This window comes from Suncus etruscus, chromosome 3 (genome assembly GCF_024139225.1).
Source record: "Suncus etruscus isolate mSunEtr1 chromosome 3, mSunEtr1.pri.cur, whole genome shotgun sequence".
NCBI classification, from domain to species: Eukaryota; Metazoa; Chordata; class Mammalia; order Eulipotyphla; family Soricidae; genus Suncus; species Suncus etruscus.
In genome coordinates, this window is record NC_064850.1 from 8,777,501 (window position 1) to 8,796,787 (window position 19,287).

Sequence of the window (19,287 nt, forward strand, 5' to 3'; positions counted from 1 at the left end):
TTATTTATTCATTTTTGGTTTTGGGGTCACACCTGGCAGCGCTCAGGGGTTCCTCCTGGTTCTCTACGCTCAGAAATCTCTCCTGGCAGGCTCTGGGGACCATATGGGATGCCAGGATTCAAACCACAGTCCTTCTGCGCGCAAGCCAAATGCCCTATCTCCAAACTAACTCTCCGGCCCCTTTATCAGTCATTTTAAATCCTAAAGTCCTCTCACCCAGGCTATAATTATCCAGCCCCAAGTTTTCAGCTTCTCCCACCTACAGCACCAGGGTAGGCGAGCACTCACCACACTTGACCATCCCAACTTCATAGCATTTCCGAAGACGGCAGGCCTGGCAGCTTTTGCGCCTGTTCTTATCTATTGTACACTGATTTGTTGCTGGACAAATATAATCATTATGTCCTACAGTAGAGCCAAAAGAAAAAGAAGCCGGTTAGATACTACATTTTGATTAGATCTCTTTTAGGTCAGCATTCCTGACAATGGTACCCAACTGAGAGAAGAGATGTCTTCTAATGACAGAACCAAAGGCCAAGTACAACCTCACTAGTGCCTTCTTATTGAATAAAGGCTACCTGAGAATGTTTTAATATCCTGCTTTCTGACTAATTGGTTATTCTCTGCATGTATTTGTAATTCTCAATAGGCAGAAAGTGACACAGTCACCTAGAGTTGACTGGCTCCAGCTCACAGAACTCCTCGAGTGGTACTTGCATATCAAAGTCACCAAATTCTACAGTGCATATTGGTTTACACAGATTTGTTCATAGGATTAACTTTTTATATCAAGCAAATAAGAGAACTGGACTCGTCGCTAACAAAGAAGTGAGAAAACACTGCTGCTTGTGTGCTATGAATTCTTTCCAGATTGCTTTTTGTGCTTGCTTTATAGAAGGCAGCTCCAAGATGGTAACAAGGAAGACTGCCTGTGAGGAAAGCTACTGTGTGAGGGGTGACAGGGCAGATTCAGAAGAGAGCATGAGGAAGAAAGTGACTCAGGAAAGTAGGGCCTCCAGAGATAGGTGGTGGCAAAGACACACACCAGGATGGCACCCAGCAGAGGATGCTTTGAAACAAATTAAAATGGGATTTTTTTTTCCTTTCAAAAAAATCTAGCCTTGCAAGAATTTGAAAATGGGTAGTAAAGGTCTAAACCAAACTCAAGGGAACTATGGCTGGAGACTCCACTTGTATCCAGCAAGACATACCTCTATCAGGGGTCCTCAAACTTTTTAAACAGGGGGCCAGTTCACTGTCCCTCAAACATTGGAGGGTCTGACTATAGTAAAAACAAAACTTATGAACGAATTCTTATGCACACTACATAGATCTTATTTTGCAATGAAGAAACAAAACAGATACAAATACAATATGTGCCCGCGGGCCATAGTTTGAGAACCACTGCGTCTAGATCAATTCCCACAAACCCCTATAGTTAATTCCTGATTTCTGTTCATCTCCACAAAACCAATGTATTTGATCCTTCCCAGGAGCCAGCCACCACTATTATACATGCCAGGTAGCATGCATTACCTAAAAGACAAAATCAACTTTGCATTGTCTAATGGGCACCCATTTTCCCCAAGAGATCGGGTTGTAACTAAATGTCCCCAAGAAGATAGTGATGGTGGGAACAAAGTCCTCTGAATTCTGGGGTTGGGACTGTTAATTCAATATTAAGTGCCTTCTCTTAAAACAGTTTCCCCACCCTAGTGATATCCCTACAAGATTAGTTAAACTGCTCCATGATTTCTTGGGCTACCAAAGAAATGCCATCGCAGGTCAAAGCCATCTCAACCAAGTTATCTCTGCAAATTTGTTTGAAAGTAAATATACCCAGAAAACTAAAGAAACTGACAACAATATTCTTGTACCTTGAATGCTCCTTTTAAAAAAGGCTTTACATCCCTCACATGACCAAACTCCATAGTGATACCCAGATGCATAATCACTGCAGACAGCACAGAAATGGGCATCCTTCTTTGAACTTGGACTAGAGCCTGGGCTGGTGCAACTGGTCCCACTAATCTTCCTTTTCAGCGCCTCTCTAGGGGGCAAAGAAAACATTTAGTAAAAAAAAAAAATGGAGCATGAAGAGAAAAAGAGAAGCTTTGTAGAAAAAAAATTTCTGCATGAACACTGCTTCATTTAAACTCTATTATCGAAGGGGCATAATAATTATATTCCAGAAATTTGGTCAAGCAAAATTATTGTTACTAATATTAGATCTGGGAAGAGATACACTGGGAATTCCCAATATCTGAATATGTTAGTCACTTTCTATCTATTAGTGCAATGAGGAAGACCACTAGTAAGGATGAAAGGCCAGAGGTAGGGGGTGCACAGCTGAGTATGGTAAGATGTCAGGTGGGCTACATGCCCTTGGGTCTGAACCAGGATAGAAAACAGTGGCTTTCTGGAAGTAGTAGAGCCTATCAATAGTGTCTGTGTCATCAACAGTAGTGGTGTCCCATCAACATAGCTATAAATAACAGTGGGCTTTAAATGACAATAAGATGAATCTTAGGCTCTGGTCAAAAAGCAAAGGGCAGGGCTGAGTGTTAGCACAGCGGGTAGAGCTTTTGCTTTGCACAATGTTGACTGGGGTTTGATCCTCAGCATGCCCTCAGGGAGACCATTCTTCCTGGGCCTGCCAGGTGTAATTTCTGAGTGCAGAGCCAGGAGTAACATTCTGAGCATGGCCGAGTGTGGCCCAAAATCCAAAGAAAACAAAGACAGAAGGGAGATCAGAGAACAGGAGAGGCATGAAAGAACACCGTTCTGAGCTTGGAAGCTTTGAAGAAGCAAGTACTCAACTAGTGCTACATGTTGAGGCAAATGGAAAAGCTCAGCATGGAAGAACTTCATGCATGCCCAGTGAGTTCCAAATTTGATTTTGGAAGATGAATAGTAGAGGTAGAATTGATTTCTTACTAATATTAACTATATTACTATGGTTTAACTTGCTCAGATATGAGCAGAATGCTAATTAGAAAGCATGCCCAGGGGTTCAAGAAATAGTACAGCAGATTAGGTACTTGCCTTAGCATGTAGCCCACCCAGGTTCAACATCTGGCATTTCATATGGTCCCCTGAGCACTTGCAGGAATGATTTCTGAGTGCAGAACCAGGAGTAAGCCCTGAATTCTTTTGGGTATGGCCCAAACACTCCCCCTCCCCCCCAAAAAAAACCAAAAGAAATAAAAAGGTTGGTAAAGCCTACATTTAAAATATCTCAGCCATCTTTTAAAAATAATTTTAGGGGCTGGAGCAATGGCACAGCAGTAGGATGTGTTCTTTGCATGCTGCTGACCTGGGACAGATCCAGGTTTGATCCCTGGCATCCCTGAGCCTGCCAAAGAAATTTCTGAGTGCAGAGTCAGGGGTAACCCCTGAACACTGCCAGGTGTGACCCAAAAGCAAAAAAATGTTTTAGATCCATGTTTACAAGCATATACCAATTTCCTGTCTTTTCAGTCTTCTCAGCTCTAGTATTGAAACTATAATGCTACTAATTATTTTTATTCCAGACATAATTTGTCATTACATTAAATTGTGATTTGACTAACAAAAAGAAACCGACTTGAAAGAAAAGTAATATTTCTTTTAATTCAAAAACATTCAAGAGAGGGGCCGGAGAGATAGCAAGGAGGTAAGGTGTCTGCTTTTCATGCAGAGGTCATTGGTTCGAATTCCGGCATCTCGTATGGTCCCCCGAGCCTGCCAGGAGCGATTTCTGAGCATGGAGCCAGGAGTAACCCCTGAGCACTGCCAGGTGTGATCCAAAAACAAACAAACAAACAAACAAACAAATCAAGAGAAAAGTAGGTAAGTTCTGCAAGCAGCCGATCCAGGACCAAAGGTGGTTGGTTCGTACCCCAGTGTCCCATATGGTCCCTGTGCCTGCCAGGAGCTATTTCTTTTTTTTTTTTTTTTTTTTTTGGTTTTTGGGCCACACCCGGTAACGCTCAGGGGTTACTCCTGGCTATGTGCTCAGAAGTTGCTCCTGTCTTGGGGGACCATATGGGACACCGGGGGATCGAACCGCAGTCCGTCCAAGGCTAGCGCAGGCAAGGCAGGCACCTTACCTTTAGCGCCACCGCCCGGCCCTGCCAGGAGCTATTTCTGAGTAGACAGCCAGAAGTAACCCCTGAGCACTGCCGGGTGTGACCCAAAAACCAAAAAAAAAAAAAAAGTCTGGGCCGGAGAGATAGCATGGAGGTAAGGCGTTTGCCTTTCATGCAGAAGGTCATCGGTTCGAATCCCGGCAACCCATATGGTCCCCCGTGCCTGCCAGGAGCAATTTCTGAGCCTGGAGCCAGGAATAACCCCTGAGCACTGCCAGGTGTGACCCAAAAACCAAAAAAAAGAAAAAGAAAAAGAAAAGTAGGTAAGTTCAATCTTTATGCTCCAAAAACTATATAGTTCCTACAGTGAATTTTTCTCATAACATAGATCTACAATCTCAACTTTTTTTTAGGGGGAGGTTGGGTCACACCTAGCCATGCTCAGGGGTTACTCCTCACTCTGCACTCAGAAGTTGCTCCTGGCAGGCTCAGGGGACCATATGGAATGCCAGGAATCTAACCAGAGTCCATCCAGAGTTGGCTGCGTGCTAGGCAAATGCCCTACTGATGTGCTATCACTTCAGCTCCTACGATCTCAACTTTTTAAGAGAATTAGAATATTAAAAAAAAAATTCTACAAGTCAGAGATATAGTATAGTGGTAGAGTACTTGCTTTGCACATGGCCAACCCAGGTTTGATCCCAGGCACCAGATATAGCTCTGTTGCATTGCTAGGAGTAATCCCTGAGCTTAGAACCAGGAGTATCTCATGCACTATAGCTTTAAAACAAACAAACAAACAAACAAACAAACAAAATAACAAAAGTTATTCTAGAACTCATAATTCATGTTTCAGATATACCACATAATTTTACTAAAAATAAAGTTCTTTCATAACAAATACCTTTGTTCTCACTAAATCATAAAGAATTCCAAATAATACCCACAAAGTATGACGTTATAAAGGCTGAATTTACCTGCTTATCGGGAAGGCATGCTCTAGTGATCTCGGGTCACACCACGGACTCTTTTGAGACTCTGCGTACAGGAGAGATGGGGGACAATGAAGAGATAAAGGAGAGAGATGTCCAGGAGCTGGCCACAACATATTGGAGTTTGCAGTCTGCCGACCAGGCCCACTTTCTGAGATGGTGGCACTGCTGGGAATGCTGTAATTCATCACAGCTGGACTGTAGAATGTCATGGCTGAATATTCATGGCGGCTCTCTACATAGGAGGAAGGGATATAGATGGGGCCATGATCCAGTGGGAGAACAGATTGGCTGCAGTTGTAGGAGGCAGAAGAGTTAAGGCTCGATGGTGAGTTTTTGATATCCATGTCTTGAATAGAAAACAGCTGAGCAAAATCCTTGTTTGAAGAGGCACAAAGGGACATTATAATGCTCTCAAGGTCTCAAGAGCAGGTATAATGACTGAAAAAAAAACAACCATATCAAATGCTATTAGTTAAGTTAGAGTTACAGGCATAACTATACTGAGTTCAAATACCTTTATCAAACACACATGCTAAGATGATGACATGCATAAAAATGGGGGCTGGAGTGATAGTACAAAAGGCAGGGTGCAAAGCCAAGAGTAATTCCGGAGCATTGCTGGGAGTATCCCCCAAAATGTATGATAATAATTATCTCAAGGCTGGAGTGATAGCACAGTGGGTAGGACATTTGCCTTGCAAGCAGCTGACCTGGGTTCGATCCTTGGCATCCTTATGGCCCCCCAAGCTTGCCAGGAATAATTTCTGAGCTCAGAGCCAGGAGTACCCCTGGAGTGCCATTGGGAGTGTCCCCAAAACAAACAACAACAACAATAATAATCTCAGAAGGGGGGTGGGTGTTTTTGGTTTGGTGTCACAGCCAGAAGCCACTTCTGGCAGTGCTCAGTGGACCTTTGCAGTGCTGAGCCAACCTGGATTAGTGTACAAGCAAGAGTCAGATGTACTGTACTATCTCTCATGCCCAGAAAAATAGTATATCCTAATACTCATGTTTTTAGAAGTGTTATTTCATAGATAGATTCTCAAATCAATGAAGAAAATATTGGACAATAGAACAGCTGCTATCAAACAACGTTTGCCCATATAAACTTCAAATAGTGAGTAGATCCCTATGTTAAAAGAAAAATGTCAGAAAGGAGAGTAGACAGGAGAGGGAGTAAAAAGAAAACAGGAGGGGAGATGGCACAAATACCGGAAACAAATTAAGGAAAATCTCTTAAGGAGAGAGCCTTAATTAGAGCTCAAAATCCAGGTGCAATAAAAACACATAAAATTTTGAGTTTCAGTAAATATAAACCAGCATTTGAGTATCATAAACGAGCATCATCAATGTTATGATAAAATAGTATGCGGGATCTCAACTTACATTAAGAACAAGAGAACATTTTTAACAAGGACCAGAGAGATAGTATATAGTTTATGGTACTTCAGAAAAACTCAAATGTTTGACAGCAGACTCACTTGATGATGCTGTAAGGAACCAAGAATTTTCCAGCATTGCTCAGTGGAATGCAAAATGGTACAAACCTCCGTGGGTATTTGGTCACATTGCTTCTACTCTTCAGATCATGAGTCCATGGTGCTATTCAAAATAATAGAAAGATATAAAGGATCATATTCTACCATTGTAAGACATTGCTACATCAATTTCACAATATGGAAATCAACAATTAAGGGAAAGAATTACACTTTTGTGTGTGGGAGTGGGCAGAGGTACTAGAACAAACACAGTGTGAGGTATTCGTTCTATCACAGACTATATCAATGACCATACATTGTTTTTCCTGAGCTTGTTGTTGTTGTTGTTGTTGTTGTTGTTGTGTGTGTGTGTGTGTGTGTGTGTGTGTGTGTGTGTTTAACTTGGAGGGTTTTTGGGTTTTTTTTCTTTGCTTTGTTTTTATTTTTTGAGTTCTTAACCAGTGGTATTTAAGGTACCATCTGGTGCTAGGGTCCATTCCGAAATCTCCCACAAAGAAAGCACCCAGCTCTCTCCCCAGACTTATATATTTTTTTTTTTTTTTTTGGTTTTTGGGCCATACCCGGCGGTGCTCAGGGGTTACTCCCGGCTGTCTGCTCAGAAATAGCTCCTGGCAGGCACAGGGGACTATATGGGACACCGGGATTCGAACCAACCATCTTAGGCCCTGGATTGGCTGCTTGCAAGGCAAACGTCGCTGTGCTATCTCTCCGGGCCCCAGACTTATATTTTTCAAAGAAAAAGAGGATCAATAGTTTATCTCAAAATCAACATTTGCCTTGCATGCGACTAACCCAGAACGAGGAGGGTTCAATCCCCAGCATCCCATATGCTCCCATGTCCCTAGCTAGGAGCTATTTCTGAATGCAAAGCCAAGAATAGTCCCTGAGCGCCACCAGATGTGACCCCAAAATAAATAAATATATAAAATAAAAACAAAAGGGCCCGGAAAGATAGCACAGCGATGTTTGCCTTGCAAGCAGCCGATCTAGGACCTAAGGTGGTGGCTCGAATCCCGGTGTCCCATATGGTCCCCCGTGCCTGCACCTGCCAGGAGCTATTTCTGAGCAGACAGCCAGGAGTAACCCCTGAGCACCGCTGGGTATGGTCCAAAAACCAAAAAACAAATAAGCCATCCTGAGTTTAAAAGGAACCCACTACCAAAGGCGCCATCTTTCTGGCCTCACAGCCATTCTCTTCTCAGGGCACATGAACTGGCATGGGTTAAAAAAATAAATAAATAATGAGCAGTAGCAGTGAAGTCTTTGAACTTAAAATAATATTTTCTAAGGGGCACAGCAAATAATAGCGGGTAGAGCAATTACCTTGCAAGTGTCAGACCTGGGTTTGATCCCCAGCATCCCATATGGTCCCCTGAGCACCTCCAGGAATGATTCCTGACTGCTGAGCCAGGAGTAACTCCTGAGCACTATTAGATGTGACCCAAAAAAAGACAAAAGACAAAAGGTATTTTTCACCTGGAAAGTAAATACATACTTTCAAATAAATATTATATCTCTTGGGAGCAGAGATTCAACCCCCTTATTTTCATCTATGACTTACATGTCCCTTCTCAACCCAAAAATGCCGAAAAGACACACAGAATCCTTCTGGAAGATCAATCAGATGACTCAGAAATTAGAAAATCTGAATTTCACACGCATACAATACACTGGCTTCCTGCCACTTCCTCGACCATTCACGTCCCATGCTGGTCCTGAACTAGCCCCTGCACACAGTGGTGGCAGAGGGGAGAAAAGGCCCGGCCCTGTACATGTCTGTCTGTCTGTCGTGGAAGTGCAGAACCTGCCCCAGGAGTGTCTGTCTGTCCCTAAAGTGCCCAGCATTCCACGATCAGCTGCTTGATCATCCTCGAGTTCCAACTCAGCAACTCTCTGGCACCCCACCCCCAAGGAGCTGTGTTTTGAACGGTGGGTACCAGCAAGAGTTTAAGGTTTACCCTTAAGCCCCAAGTGGGTGTATGGCCTGGAACTGGAACCTTCCTTCCCCGAGGTGTAGCTTACTTGATGGCATTTGGAAAGAGGGTGTGGGAGAAGAATCCAGGAGAGAGTGAGAGAGGATGTACACATGGGTGTGTTCTGTGGTTTAAAATATATATAATATTTCTTCCTTGAAGATGCCTTTAGCCTCAATGTCCTGGAGTGTTTTACCTATGTATTGTTCTATATATCTTATGGTTTTGGGGCTGATATCGAGGTCTTTAATCCATTTGGATTTTACCTTCGTACATGATGTTAGCTGGGGGTCTAAGTTCAATTTTTTGCAAGTGGCTACCCAGTTTTGCCAACACCACTTGTTGAAGAGGCTTTCTTTGTTCCATTTAGGATGTTTTGCTCCTTTATCAAAAATTAGATGATTGTATGTCTGGGGAACATTCTCTGAGTATTCAAGCTTATTCCACTGATCTGAGGGCCTGTCTTTATTCCAATACCATGCTGTTTTGATAACTATTGCTTTGTAGTAAAGTTTAAAGTTGGGGAAAGTAATTCCTCCCATATTCTTTTTCCCAATGATTGCTTTAGCTATTCGAGGGTGTTTATTGTTCCAAATAAATTTCAAAAGTGCCTGGTCCACTTCTTTGAAGAATGTCATGGGTATCTTTAGGGGGATCGCATTAAATCTGTACAGTGCAGGGGCCGGAGAGATAGCATGGAGGTAAGGCATTTGCCTTTCATGCAGAAGGTCATCGGTTCGAATCCCGGCGTCCCATATGGTCCCCCGTGCTTGCCAGGAGCAATTTCTGAGCATGGAGCCAGGAGTAACCCCTGAGCACAGCCGGGTGAGACCCAAAAACCAAAAAAAAAAAAAAAATCTGTACAGTGCTTTGGGGAGTATTGCCATTTTAATTATGTTAATCCTGCCAATCCATGAGCAGGGTATGTGCTTCCATTTCCGCGTGTCCTCTCTTATTTCTTGGAGCAGAGTTTTATAGTTTTCCTTGTATAGGTCCTTCACATTTTTAGTCAAGTTGATTCCAAGATATTTGAGTTTGTGTGACACTATAGTGAATGGAGTTGTTTTCTTAATGTCCATTTCTTCCTTATTAGTATTGGTGTATAGGAAGGCCATTGATTTTTGTGTGTTAATTTTGTAGCCTGCCACCTTGCTATATGAGTCTATTGTTTCTAGAAGCTTTTTGATAGAGTCTTTGGGGTTTTCTAAGTAGAGTATCATGTCATCTGCAAACAGTGAGAGCTTGACTTCTTCCTTTCCTATCTGGATTCCCTTGATATCCTTTTCTTGCCTAATCGCTATAGCGAGTACTTCCAGTGCTATATTGAATAGGAGTGGTGAGAGAGGACAGCCTTGTCTTGTGCCAGAATTTAGAGGAAAGGCTTTCAGTTTTTCTCCATTGAGGACAATATTTGCCTCTGGCTTGTGGTAGATGGCCTTAACTATATTGAGAAAGGTTCCCTCCATTCCCATCTTGCTGAGAGTTTTGATCAAGAATGGGTGTTGGACCTTGTCAAATGCTTTCTCTGCGTCGATTGATATGATCATGTGATTTTTATTTTTCTTGCTGTTGATGTTGTGTATTATGTTGATAGATTTACGGATGTTAAACCAGCCTTGCATTCCTGGAATGAAACCTACTTGATCGTAGTGGATGATCTTCTTAATGAGGCATTGAATCCTATTTGCCAGGATTTTGTTGAAGATCTTTGCATCTGCATTCATCAGCGATATTGGTCTGTAATTTTCTTTTTTCGTAGCATCTCTGTCTGGTTTAGGTATCAAGGTAATGTTGGCTTCATAAAAGCTATTTGGAAGTTTTCCTGTTTTTTCAATTTCATGAAAGAGTCTTGCCAGGATTGGTAGTAGTTCCTCTTGAAAGGTTTGAAAGAATTCATTAGTAAATCCATCTGGGCCTGGGCTTTTGTTTTTGGGCAGACATTTGATTACTTTCTTAATTTCCTCAATAGTAATGGGTGTGTTTAGATATGCTACATCCTCTTCATTCAATCGTGGAAGATTATAAGATTCCAAAAATTTATCCATTTCTTCCAGGTTTTCATTTTTAGTGGCATAGAGTTTCTCAAAGTAGTTTCTGATTACCCTTTGAATCTCTACCATATCAGTAGTGATCTCTCCTTTTTCATTCCTAATACGAGTTATCAAGTTTCTCTCTCTTTCTTTCTTTGTTAGTTTTGCCAGTGGTCTATCAATCTTGTTTATTTTTTCAAAGAACCAACTTCTGCTTTCGTTGATCTTTTGGATGGTTTTTCTGGTTTCCACTTCATTGATTTCTTCAAGGAAGAAACTGCACTCTCCAAGCAAGTGAAAGCAGAAATTAACAGATGGGAATATATTAAGCTGAGAAGCTTCTGCACCTCAAAGGAAATAGTGCCCAAGATACAAGAGCCACCCACTGAGTGGGAGAAACTATTCACCCAATACCCATCAGATAAGGGGCTAATCTCCAAAATATACAAGGCACTGACAGAACTTTACAAGAAAAAAACATCTAATCCCATCAAAAAATGGGGAGAAGAAATGAACAGACACTTTGACAAAGAAGAAATACAGATGGCCAAAAGACACATGAAAAAGTGCTCCACATCACTAATCATCAGGGAGATGCAAATCAAAACAACGATGAGATACCACCTCACACCACAGAGAATGGCACACATCACAAAGAATGAGAATAAACAGTGTTGGCGGGGATGTGGGGAGAAAGGAACTCTTATCCACTGCTGGTGGGAATGCCGTCTAGTTCAACCTTTATGGAAAGCGATATGGAGATTCCTCCAAAAACTGGAAATCGAGCTCCCATACGATCCAGCTATACCACTCCTAGGAATATACCCTAGGAACACAAAAATACAATACAAAAACCCCTTCCTTACACCTATATTCATTGCAGCTCTATTTACCATAGCAAGACTCTGGAAACAACCAAGATGCCCTTCAACAGACGAATGGCTAAAGAAACTGTGGTACATATACACAATGGAATATTATGCAGCTGTCAGGAGAGATGAAGTCATGAAATTTTCCTATACATGGATGTACACGGAATCTATTATGCTGAGTGAAATAAGTCAGAGAGAGAGAGAAAAACGCAGAATGGTCTCACACATTTATGGGTTTTAAGAAAAATGAAAGACATTCTTGCAATAATAACTTTCAGACACAAAAGAGAAAAGAGCTGGAAGTTCCAGCTCACCTCAGGAAGCTCATCACAAAGAGTGATGAGTTTAGTTGGATAAATAACTACATTTTGAACTCTCCTAATAATGAGAATGTATGAGGGAAATTGAGAACCTGTTTAGAGTACAGGCGGGGGTCGGGTGGGGAGGAGGGAGACTTGGGACATTGGTGATGGGAATGTTGCACTGGCATTATCGAGGACTGTCCAATGTATAGAAAGTAAAAAGTCTTTATCTGATTTGAAAAAAAAAAAAAAAGACTGACCAGGATAATATTAGAGTCATAAGTCAAATAAAAAAAAATAAAATATATATAATAAATCATTTTTTTCTTGGAAAAAATTTTGTATTTCATGCAAATATACCCATCAACTTTTCTAGAATTTCCATCCAAGACTAGGACAATGGTAACTGATGTGAAAGGGTTAGGCACATTTTTTAAATGAAGCAAAGTATTTTTTAAATTGAATGGAACTCAGAAAGAGATGAGGGGAATAAAAGAGAGGAATATGTGTTTAAAAGAGAATCAAGACAGGCCCGGAGAGATAGCACAGCGGTGTTTGCCATGCAAGCAGCCGATCCAGGAACTAAGGTTGTTGGTTCGAATCCCGGTGTCCCACATGGTCCCCCGTGCCTGCCAGGAGCTATTTCTGAGCAGACAGCCAGGAGTAACCCCTGAGCACCGCCGGGTGTGGACCAAAAACCAAAAAAAAAAAAAAAAAAGAGAATCAAGACAAGCAGGGAAGGAGATGCGTGTTCAAGACAAGCTTGAAGAACTAGGTTGCTTTTTGTGAGTGGGTCTCTGCATTTTGGCTATCTTTTAGCTCTATCCAGACTTATGTGACAACTATTAGCCAATAAAGTCTTGAGTAATCAGTAGTAACTTGTTAGCCAATGCAACAGATTTTTCTTATTAAAATTTATTTCTATTTACTTGAGGAGGGTTTCTCAAGGAGCTCCGGGAGTGCCTCCCAGAAATTTTTATCCAATTGGACCAGCCATTCAATGCTAATGCCCAAGAATATGGCACTACTCAGGTCCATGATGCCAGGCATACCAGGTCACCCCTGCAGTGTTCAAAGCCCTCCAGGCCACTTAGTGCGCAAGGACCTCCCGGACTGCACCCAATGGTGCTTTGGGAATATCCTGCTGGGAACAGAAGTGGGACTGATTGCAAGTAAGGCATGCATCAGACCTCTATAAAAAGTACTTCTTTTGTTGTTGTTGTTGTTGTTGTTGTTGTTGGTTTGGCTCATACCCAGTGGTGCTCAGGGGTTGCTCCTGATTTTGGGCTCAGAAATCAGTCCAGGCAGTCTTGGGGGACCATATTGGGATGCTGGGAATCAATCCCAGGTCTGTCTGGGCCGTCTGCATGAAAGGCAAATGCCTTACTACTATGCTATCTATCCAGCATCTCGAAGGTACTTTTTAAGCAAAAACACAAGGCATGATAAACTTAATTCTCTGCAGTAGACCTAAGACATAAGCAAAGAGGTAGTACTGAAGAACTATAACCCTCTGCAAACCAAACCTACCTGGTTATTTGAGGAAACCTTCTCTAAAACCAGGGTACAAGTTGTTTGAAGAAAATCAAAGAAAATGTTTTGGGGAGCTGGAGCAAAATAGTACAATGGTAGGATGATTGCTTTGCATGCTGTCAACCTGGAGTCAAGCTTCAGCATCCCATATGGTCCCCCAAACACTGCCAAGAGTAATTCCTGAGTGCAGATCCAGATCTAATAGTAATCCCTGCGCATCGTTATAACAACCCCCCCCCCCAGTTAAAACACCCCACACAAAAAAAAAAGAAAATAAAAGAACAAGTTTCCTGAGGATTCTAAAACTACTTTCCTAAAACATTCATTTGAGTACTACCTCAGTGACTAAGAAATCTGGTAATACAGGGAAAAGGCTCTTATTTAAAAAAAAAAAAAAAAATTTAAAATACTCTCTAAATTGTTGAGCCTGGCAAGCATGGAATTTCTCCTGACCAACACAAGATGTACTCAACTATCCTTATACTAAACATTAATCATTTCTCTGCATGTCCATTTTTCTTCTGTTAGTCATCATAGCCTAAAGGAAATGGCTCATATCTCTCATGATGAACAGCCTTCTCTTCTAACCTCAGACTTTTCTCTCCTTTCTCCAACTCCCCAGCACAAATGTGCAGAGCATTTTTGGGTCTCGTCTGCTTTCGTGGAGAAGCTTTGTGCCCACATGGATTACACAAGGTATATTTTGTTTTAGCTGGCAGGGAACATAATAAGATCCTTAATTAGAAAAAAAAATCAAATGGCAATTTTTGATTGTTTTGGTTTTTTTTTTTCTTGACTGAGAGGACAGGGCAGGAGTTGAACCCCATACCCAGCAATACTCAGGGTCTACCCCTGGTGGTGTTTGGGGAATTAAAAAGTCTGCCCCATGAGAGACCTTACTGCCAGTACTGTTTTTCTGACACCCCAAAACTTTTCAAATACTGACCATGCTTTCTTGAAAAAAGAAAAATCAAGTTCTAGAAATGACACATCAGGAAAAACAGACAGACTTTTTTTTGTTGTTTGTTTGTTTTGTTTGGGTATTTTTAGGGTTTGATTTTTTTTTATTTAAACAACTTTATTACATACATGATTGTGTTTGGGTTTCAGTCATGTAAAGAACACCACCCATCACCAGTGCAACATGCCCATCACCAATGTCCCAAATCTCCCTCCTCCCCACCCAACCCCTGCCTGTACTCTAGACAGGTTTTCTATTTCCCTCGTACATTCTCATTATTAGGATAGTTCAAAACGTAGTTATTTCTCTAATTAAACTCATCTCTGTTTGTGGTGAGCTTCATGAGGTGAGCTGTAACTTCCAGCTCTTTTTTCTTTTGTGTCTGAAAGTTATTATTGCAAGAATGCCTTTCATTTTTCTTAAAACGCATAGATGAGTGAGACTATTCTGCGCCTTTCTCTCTCTCTCTCTTCTCTCTGACTTATTTCACTCAGCATAATAGATTCCGTGTACATCCATGTATAGGAAAATTTCATGACTTCATCTCTTCTGACAGCTGCATAATATTCCATTGTGTATATGTACCACAGTTTCTTTAGCCATTCATCTATTGAAGGGTATCTTGGCTGTTTCCAGAGTCTTGCTATGGTAAATAGAGCTGCAATGAATATAGGTGTAAGGAAGGGATTTTTGTATTGTATTTTTGTGTTCCTAGGGTATATTCCTAGGAGTGGTATAGATGGGTCGTATGGGAGCTCGATTTCCTTACCGGGGTCGGGAAGGTGGCGCTAGAGGTAAGGTGTCTGCCTTGCAAGCGCTAGCATAGGACGGACAGCGGTTCGATCCCCCAGCGTCCCATATGGTCCCCCCCAAGCCAGGGGTGATTTCTGAGCGCATAGCCAGGATTAACCCCTGAGTGTCAAACGGATGTGGCCCAAAAACCAAAATAAATTAATAAATAAAAAGATGTTAGTTACCACAGGTTTGTCTTCTAGTCAACCCAGCTCTGCCTGAAAGCCAGACAATGTTAAAGCCTGCAACCTCTCTATGCTCCCATCTCTTCTTCAGTAGAAACAGGGACCTGGTACACTTGATTTTTCTCACAGTGCTCAGAGGAGCGTGTGTGTGTGTGTGTGTGTGTGTGTGCGCACACAAACATTCTTCAGTAGTGTAATACACCCAAGAGCTCAAAGTAAGTCCACTGGCATGGCAACTGGAGATGCAGAAGGTTTGGGGCAAAATTATCAAACAATGTACATTGCTTTTCTAAATGCTTTTCTCAATGTCCGGAAGATATTTTGCTTCCTAGTATCACTATTTTGGTGTGGGATGGGGTGCAATTTGGACCACCCCCAGCTATATTTAGTGATCTATACTCCATACTCTATGCTCAGAGATCACTTCTAGAAATGCGGAGGAACTATAATGAATGGCAGGGATAGAATCAGGGTTGGCCGATTACAAGGAAATCTTCTCTCTCTCTCTCTCTCTCTCTCTCTCTCTCTCTCTCTCTTTCTCTCTCTGTCTCTCTCTCCAGTCCTCAATATTATTGTCATCTAATTGTCTATCCATGAGATAGCATAGAGGTAAGGCATTTGCCTTGCATGCAGAAGGTCTGTGGTTCGAATCCCGGCATCCCATATGGTACCCCAAGCCTGCCAGGAGTGATTTCTGAGCATAGAGCCAGGAGTAACCCCTGAGCGCTGCCAGGTGTGACCCCCCCAAAAATTTAATTGTTTATCCATAATCCAAGAACCAGCTACTGGAAGCCTGCCAACACTGTACAGTGTGCAAAGTGTTCCAGTCCCCTTATGCTGCATTCTCAGGGCTTACCAGACTTGCCCCAATATTCAGTTCAAGTACCTTATAGTTGTGCTCCCTGTGGAAGTCACAAATTCACATTCACAAGGAAATTCCATGAACAAATTAAAAATGACTTAAGCCTCCTGCATCTATGAAGTATCCAAGTGGTCATTTGCCAACCAACTGGCCTTAAATGTATGCGTTCCAAAGCAAAATAGTAATTTGATCAGTTTAAGAACACAGAAAAAAATGCTCCAAAGTCAATCCATCAATCAATCCAATCAATCAATCCAAAAAACTGATGATTAATAATTGATTCACATACAGCTCTTAAGAATATGAACACATATCTTCCAACATAAAATATATTCCCTAGTTAGGGTTCATTGCATTGAACAAAGAATTGAATGTTTAGGATTTGACCAGGGTGAGAGAGAGAGACTCAGCCACTAGGGTAAGGCAGTGGTTCAGAGAATAAAAAGATTAATTTCATCAGCAAGAGTTTACTTTATCCCAAACCCAGAGGTCACAACCAGTGTTCCACTCTTAGAAAACAGTTTTATTCCAGTATTCACAGGGCGGCAGGTGCAGAGAGCATCTGTGAAATGATTCTAGCAGATATAATAACCAATGCAGGAGTTACATGACATGCATTCAACTCCACTTTTAGGCATGAGCTTAAGAGTAAGACATAGAACATTTACCAACAAGAGGCTGAGTCTGCACTGAAGAAACCTGCATCTTTTCCTCCTGATGACCTTCACTCACTGCATAGATTCCCTGCTAAAAACCCTTAATTAACTGGAGCTGTAGTAGTTATGGCTAGGAATGAGTTATTTCTGAAAGGTAAGTTGTTTCTTTAAAATACAGTTTCTAGGAGCCAGAATGACAGTACAGTCCGTATGAATGGCACTTGCCTTGCATGCAACCAACAGGTTTGATCCATAAGTTTCTCTGAGGAATATCAGGAATGATCCCTGAGCACTGGACCAGAAACAAATACTTAGCACAGTTCAGTATGGCTCTCAAAGCCAAAAGTAAACAAACAAAAACCCCCACAAAATACATGCTCTTGGGGCCAGAGCTGTGGCACTGTGGTTAGGCATTTGCCTTGGACACTTCTGACCTAGTACGGACAGCAGTTCGATCCCCCGAGCCAGGAACAATTTCTGAGCGCATAGCCAGGAGGAACAGCTGAGTGTCACTGGGTATGGCCCAAACAAAACAAAACAAAACAAAACAAAATACAGACTCTTGCTTTTCATAGCCTAGAAAAAGAAAAATTCTCCAGTGGGTATATCTTTATTCCCCAGAATAAAGAAAAAATTTCCCAGTTGGTACCTAAGTTTCTTCTCACTGGGTTGAATAATGCATTCAATAGTAAGAAATGTTGTTTTGGGGCCGGAGAGATAGCAATTCGGCGTTTGCCTTGCAAGCAGCCGACCCAGGACCTAAGGTGGTTGGTTCAAATCCTGGCATCCTATATGGTCCCCCATGCCTGCCTGGAGCTATTTCTGAGCAGATAGCCAGGAGTAACCCCTGAGCACCACTGGGTGTGGCCCAAAAACAAAACAAAAAAATGAAATGTTGTTTTATTTTGCATAGATGTCCTGCAGAAAAACTTAGATTTTAAAAAATGAGCTCAGGAATGGAAATATGCAAAAACATTTTATAAGCCTAATTTCTGCAAAGAAATTGAGAACAGACATAGATTTTTTTAAAGAAACTATTTTCATTTAAGCAACCAACGTTATTAACTTAATTTAAATATCCCCTAAATGACTCCAATTCATCTACAACTGTTCTTAATATAGAATTTTAACTTTCTTTATCTAGACTATAAAAGGTTTTGTTTGTTTCTTTGCTTGTTTTGGTTTTTAGATCACACTTGCCAATGCTCTGAGGTTTTACTCCTGGTTCTTCACTCAAGAATTACTCCCCAAGATGTTTGGGGGATCATATGGAATGTTGGGGATTGAACTCAGGTCACGACATGCAAGGCAAGCATCCTACTCACTATACTATATCTCGGGTCCCTCAAGAGTAAAAAAATAATGTTTTAAAGCCAAGATTAGAGGCTGAAGTGGTAGCACAGTGGTAGGGTATTTTTCTTGTACATGGCTGACCTAGGATGAACCTGGGTTCTATCCTCGGCATCCCATATGGTCCCCTGAGCCTGCCAGTAGAGATTTCTGAGTGCATAGCCAGGAGTAACCCTTGAGCGTCAACAGGTATGGCCTATAACCCCCTGACCAAAAAGCCAAGATTATAAATAAGTTATTGATTTTATCAGCATTACATAAATGATCCATGTAGATGATGTCACACTTCATTCAGTTTTGGATAACTAGTGATAAAAAATGCAACCAAAGGTTTAAACCACAATGAAATCAAGTTTGCTAATATTTAAAATGACTCAAAACATGATTTATCTCATGGATAGACACATACAGAAATAGCAGTGACAGGCTTGGAGCAATAGGACGTTGGGTAGAGTACTGTCTCACATGTGGCAGACCAGGATTCACTCCTCAGCACTCCATACGGTCCCTGAACCCACCTGTAAAATCACCCTATGGAATCGAACATACACCAAGCATGATCCCTAAGTGCAAAGTCAGATGTTGCTCCCTCTCCCCCAAAAAAACCTACAAATTTTAATTTTCCCATATTATTAATTTTGAGAAATGTAAAGGTAGTGGTAGTCACTAATTTTATCAGAACCAATATGAAATGTACCCTAAATGTGTTTTTCCTCTCTCTCTCTCTCTCTCTCTCTCTCTCTCTCTCTCTCTCTCTCTCTCTCTCTCTCTCTCTCTCTCTCTCTCTTTCTCTCTCTCTCTGTCTCTCTCTCTGTCTCTCTCTGTCTCTCTCTCTCATTGTTGTTTTGTTGTGGTCCACACTCAACAGTGCTCAGGGGTTACTCCTGGCTCTGTGCTCAAAAATTGCTGGGGATGGAATCCAGGTTGGCCGTGTCCAAGGCAAACATCCTATGCTGTACTATCACTTTGGCCCTTCAGACATATGTACTGAAGGTCCTGGAGACTTGACAGTTTTCAAAAAAAATTTCAGTAACTCAAGTTTTTTTTAAATGTTTACCTCTAAAAATGAATCCCAAGGTTTATACTTTACCACTTATTAGGAAACAGATCCTAACTTTTTGTTTTTCTAGAACTTATGCAGACTTAGATTGAATTTCTCAGGAAAAACAGGAGCCAAAGAATAGTGTATCATAATCTTTTCAGTTAC

The 19,287-nt window shown here is 41.5% G+C and overlaps 1 protein-coding gene across 1 annotated transcript in view; it reads right to left on the reverse strand.

Moving 5' to 3' along the window:
- Nucleotides 1-5,424, reverse strand: part of ESR2 (estrogen receptor 2) — a 21,744-nt gene extending 16,320 nt beyond the window's left edge. The window contains exons 1-3 of the mRNA XM_049770268.1: nt 5,048-5,424; nt 1,878-2,050; nt 289-405 (exon numbers count right to left, since the gene is read on the reverse strand). Of these exons, the coding sequence (XP_049626225.1) occupies nt 289-405; nt 1,878-2,050; nt 5,048-5,409 (652 nt within the window). The 5' untranslated portion in view covers nt 5,410-5,424. The remainder of the gene's footprint in view (nt 1-288; nt 406-1,877; nt 2,051-5,047) is intronic.
- Between the last annotated feature and the right edge of the window lie 13,863 nt (nt 5,425-19,287).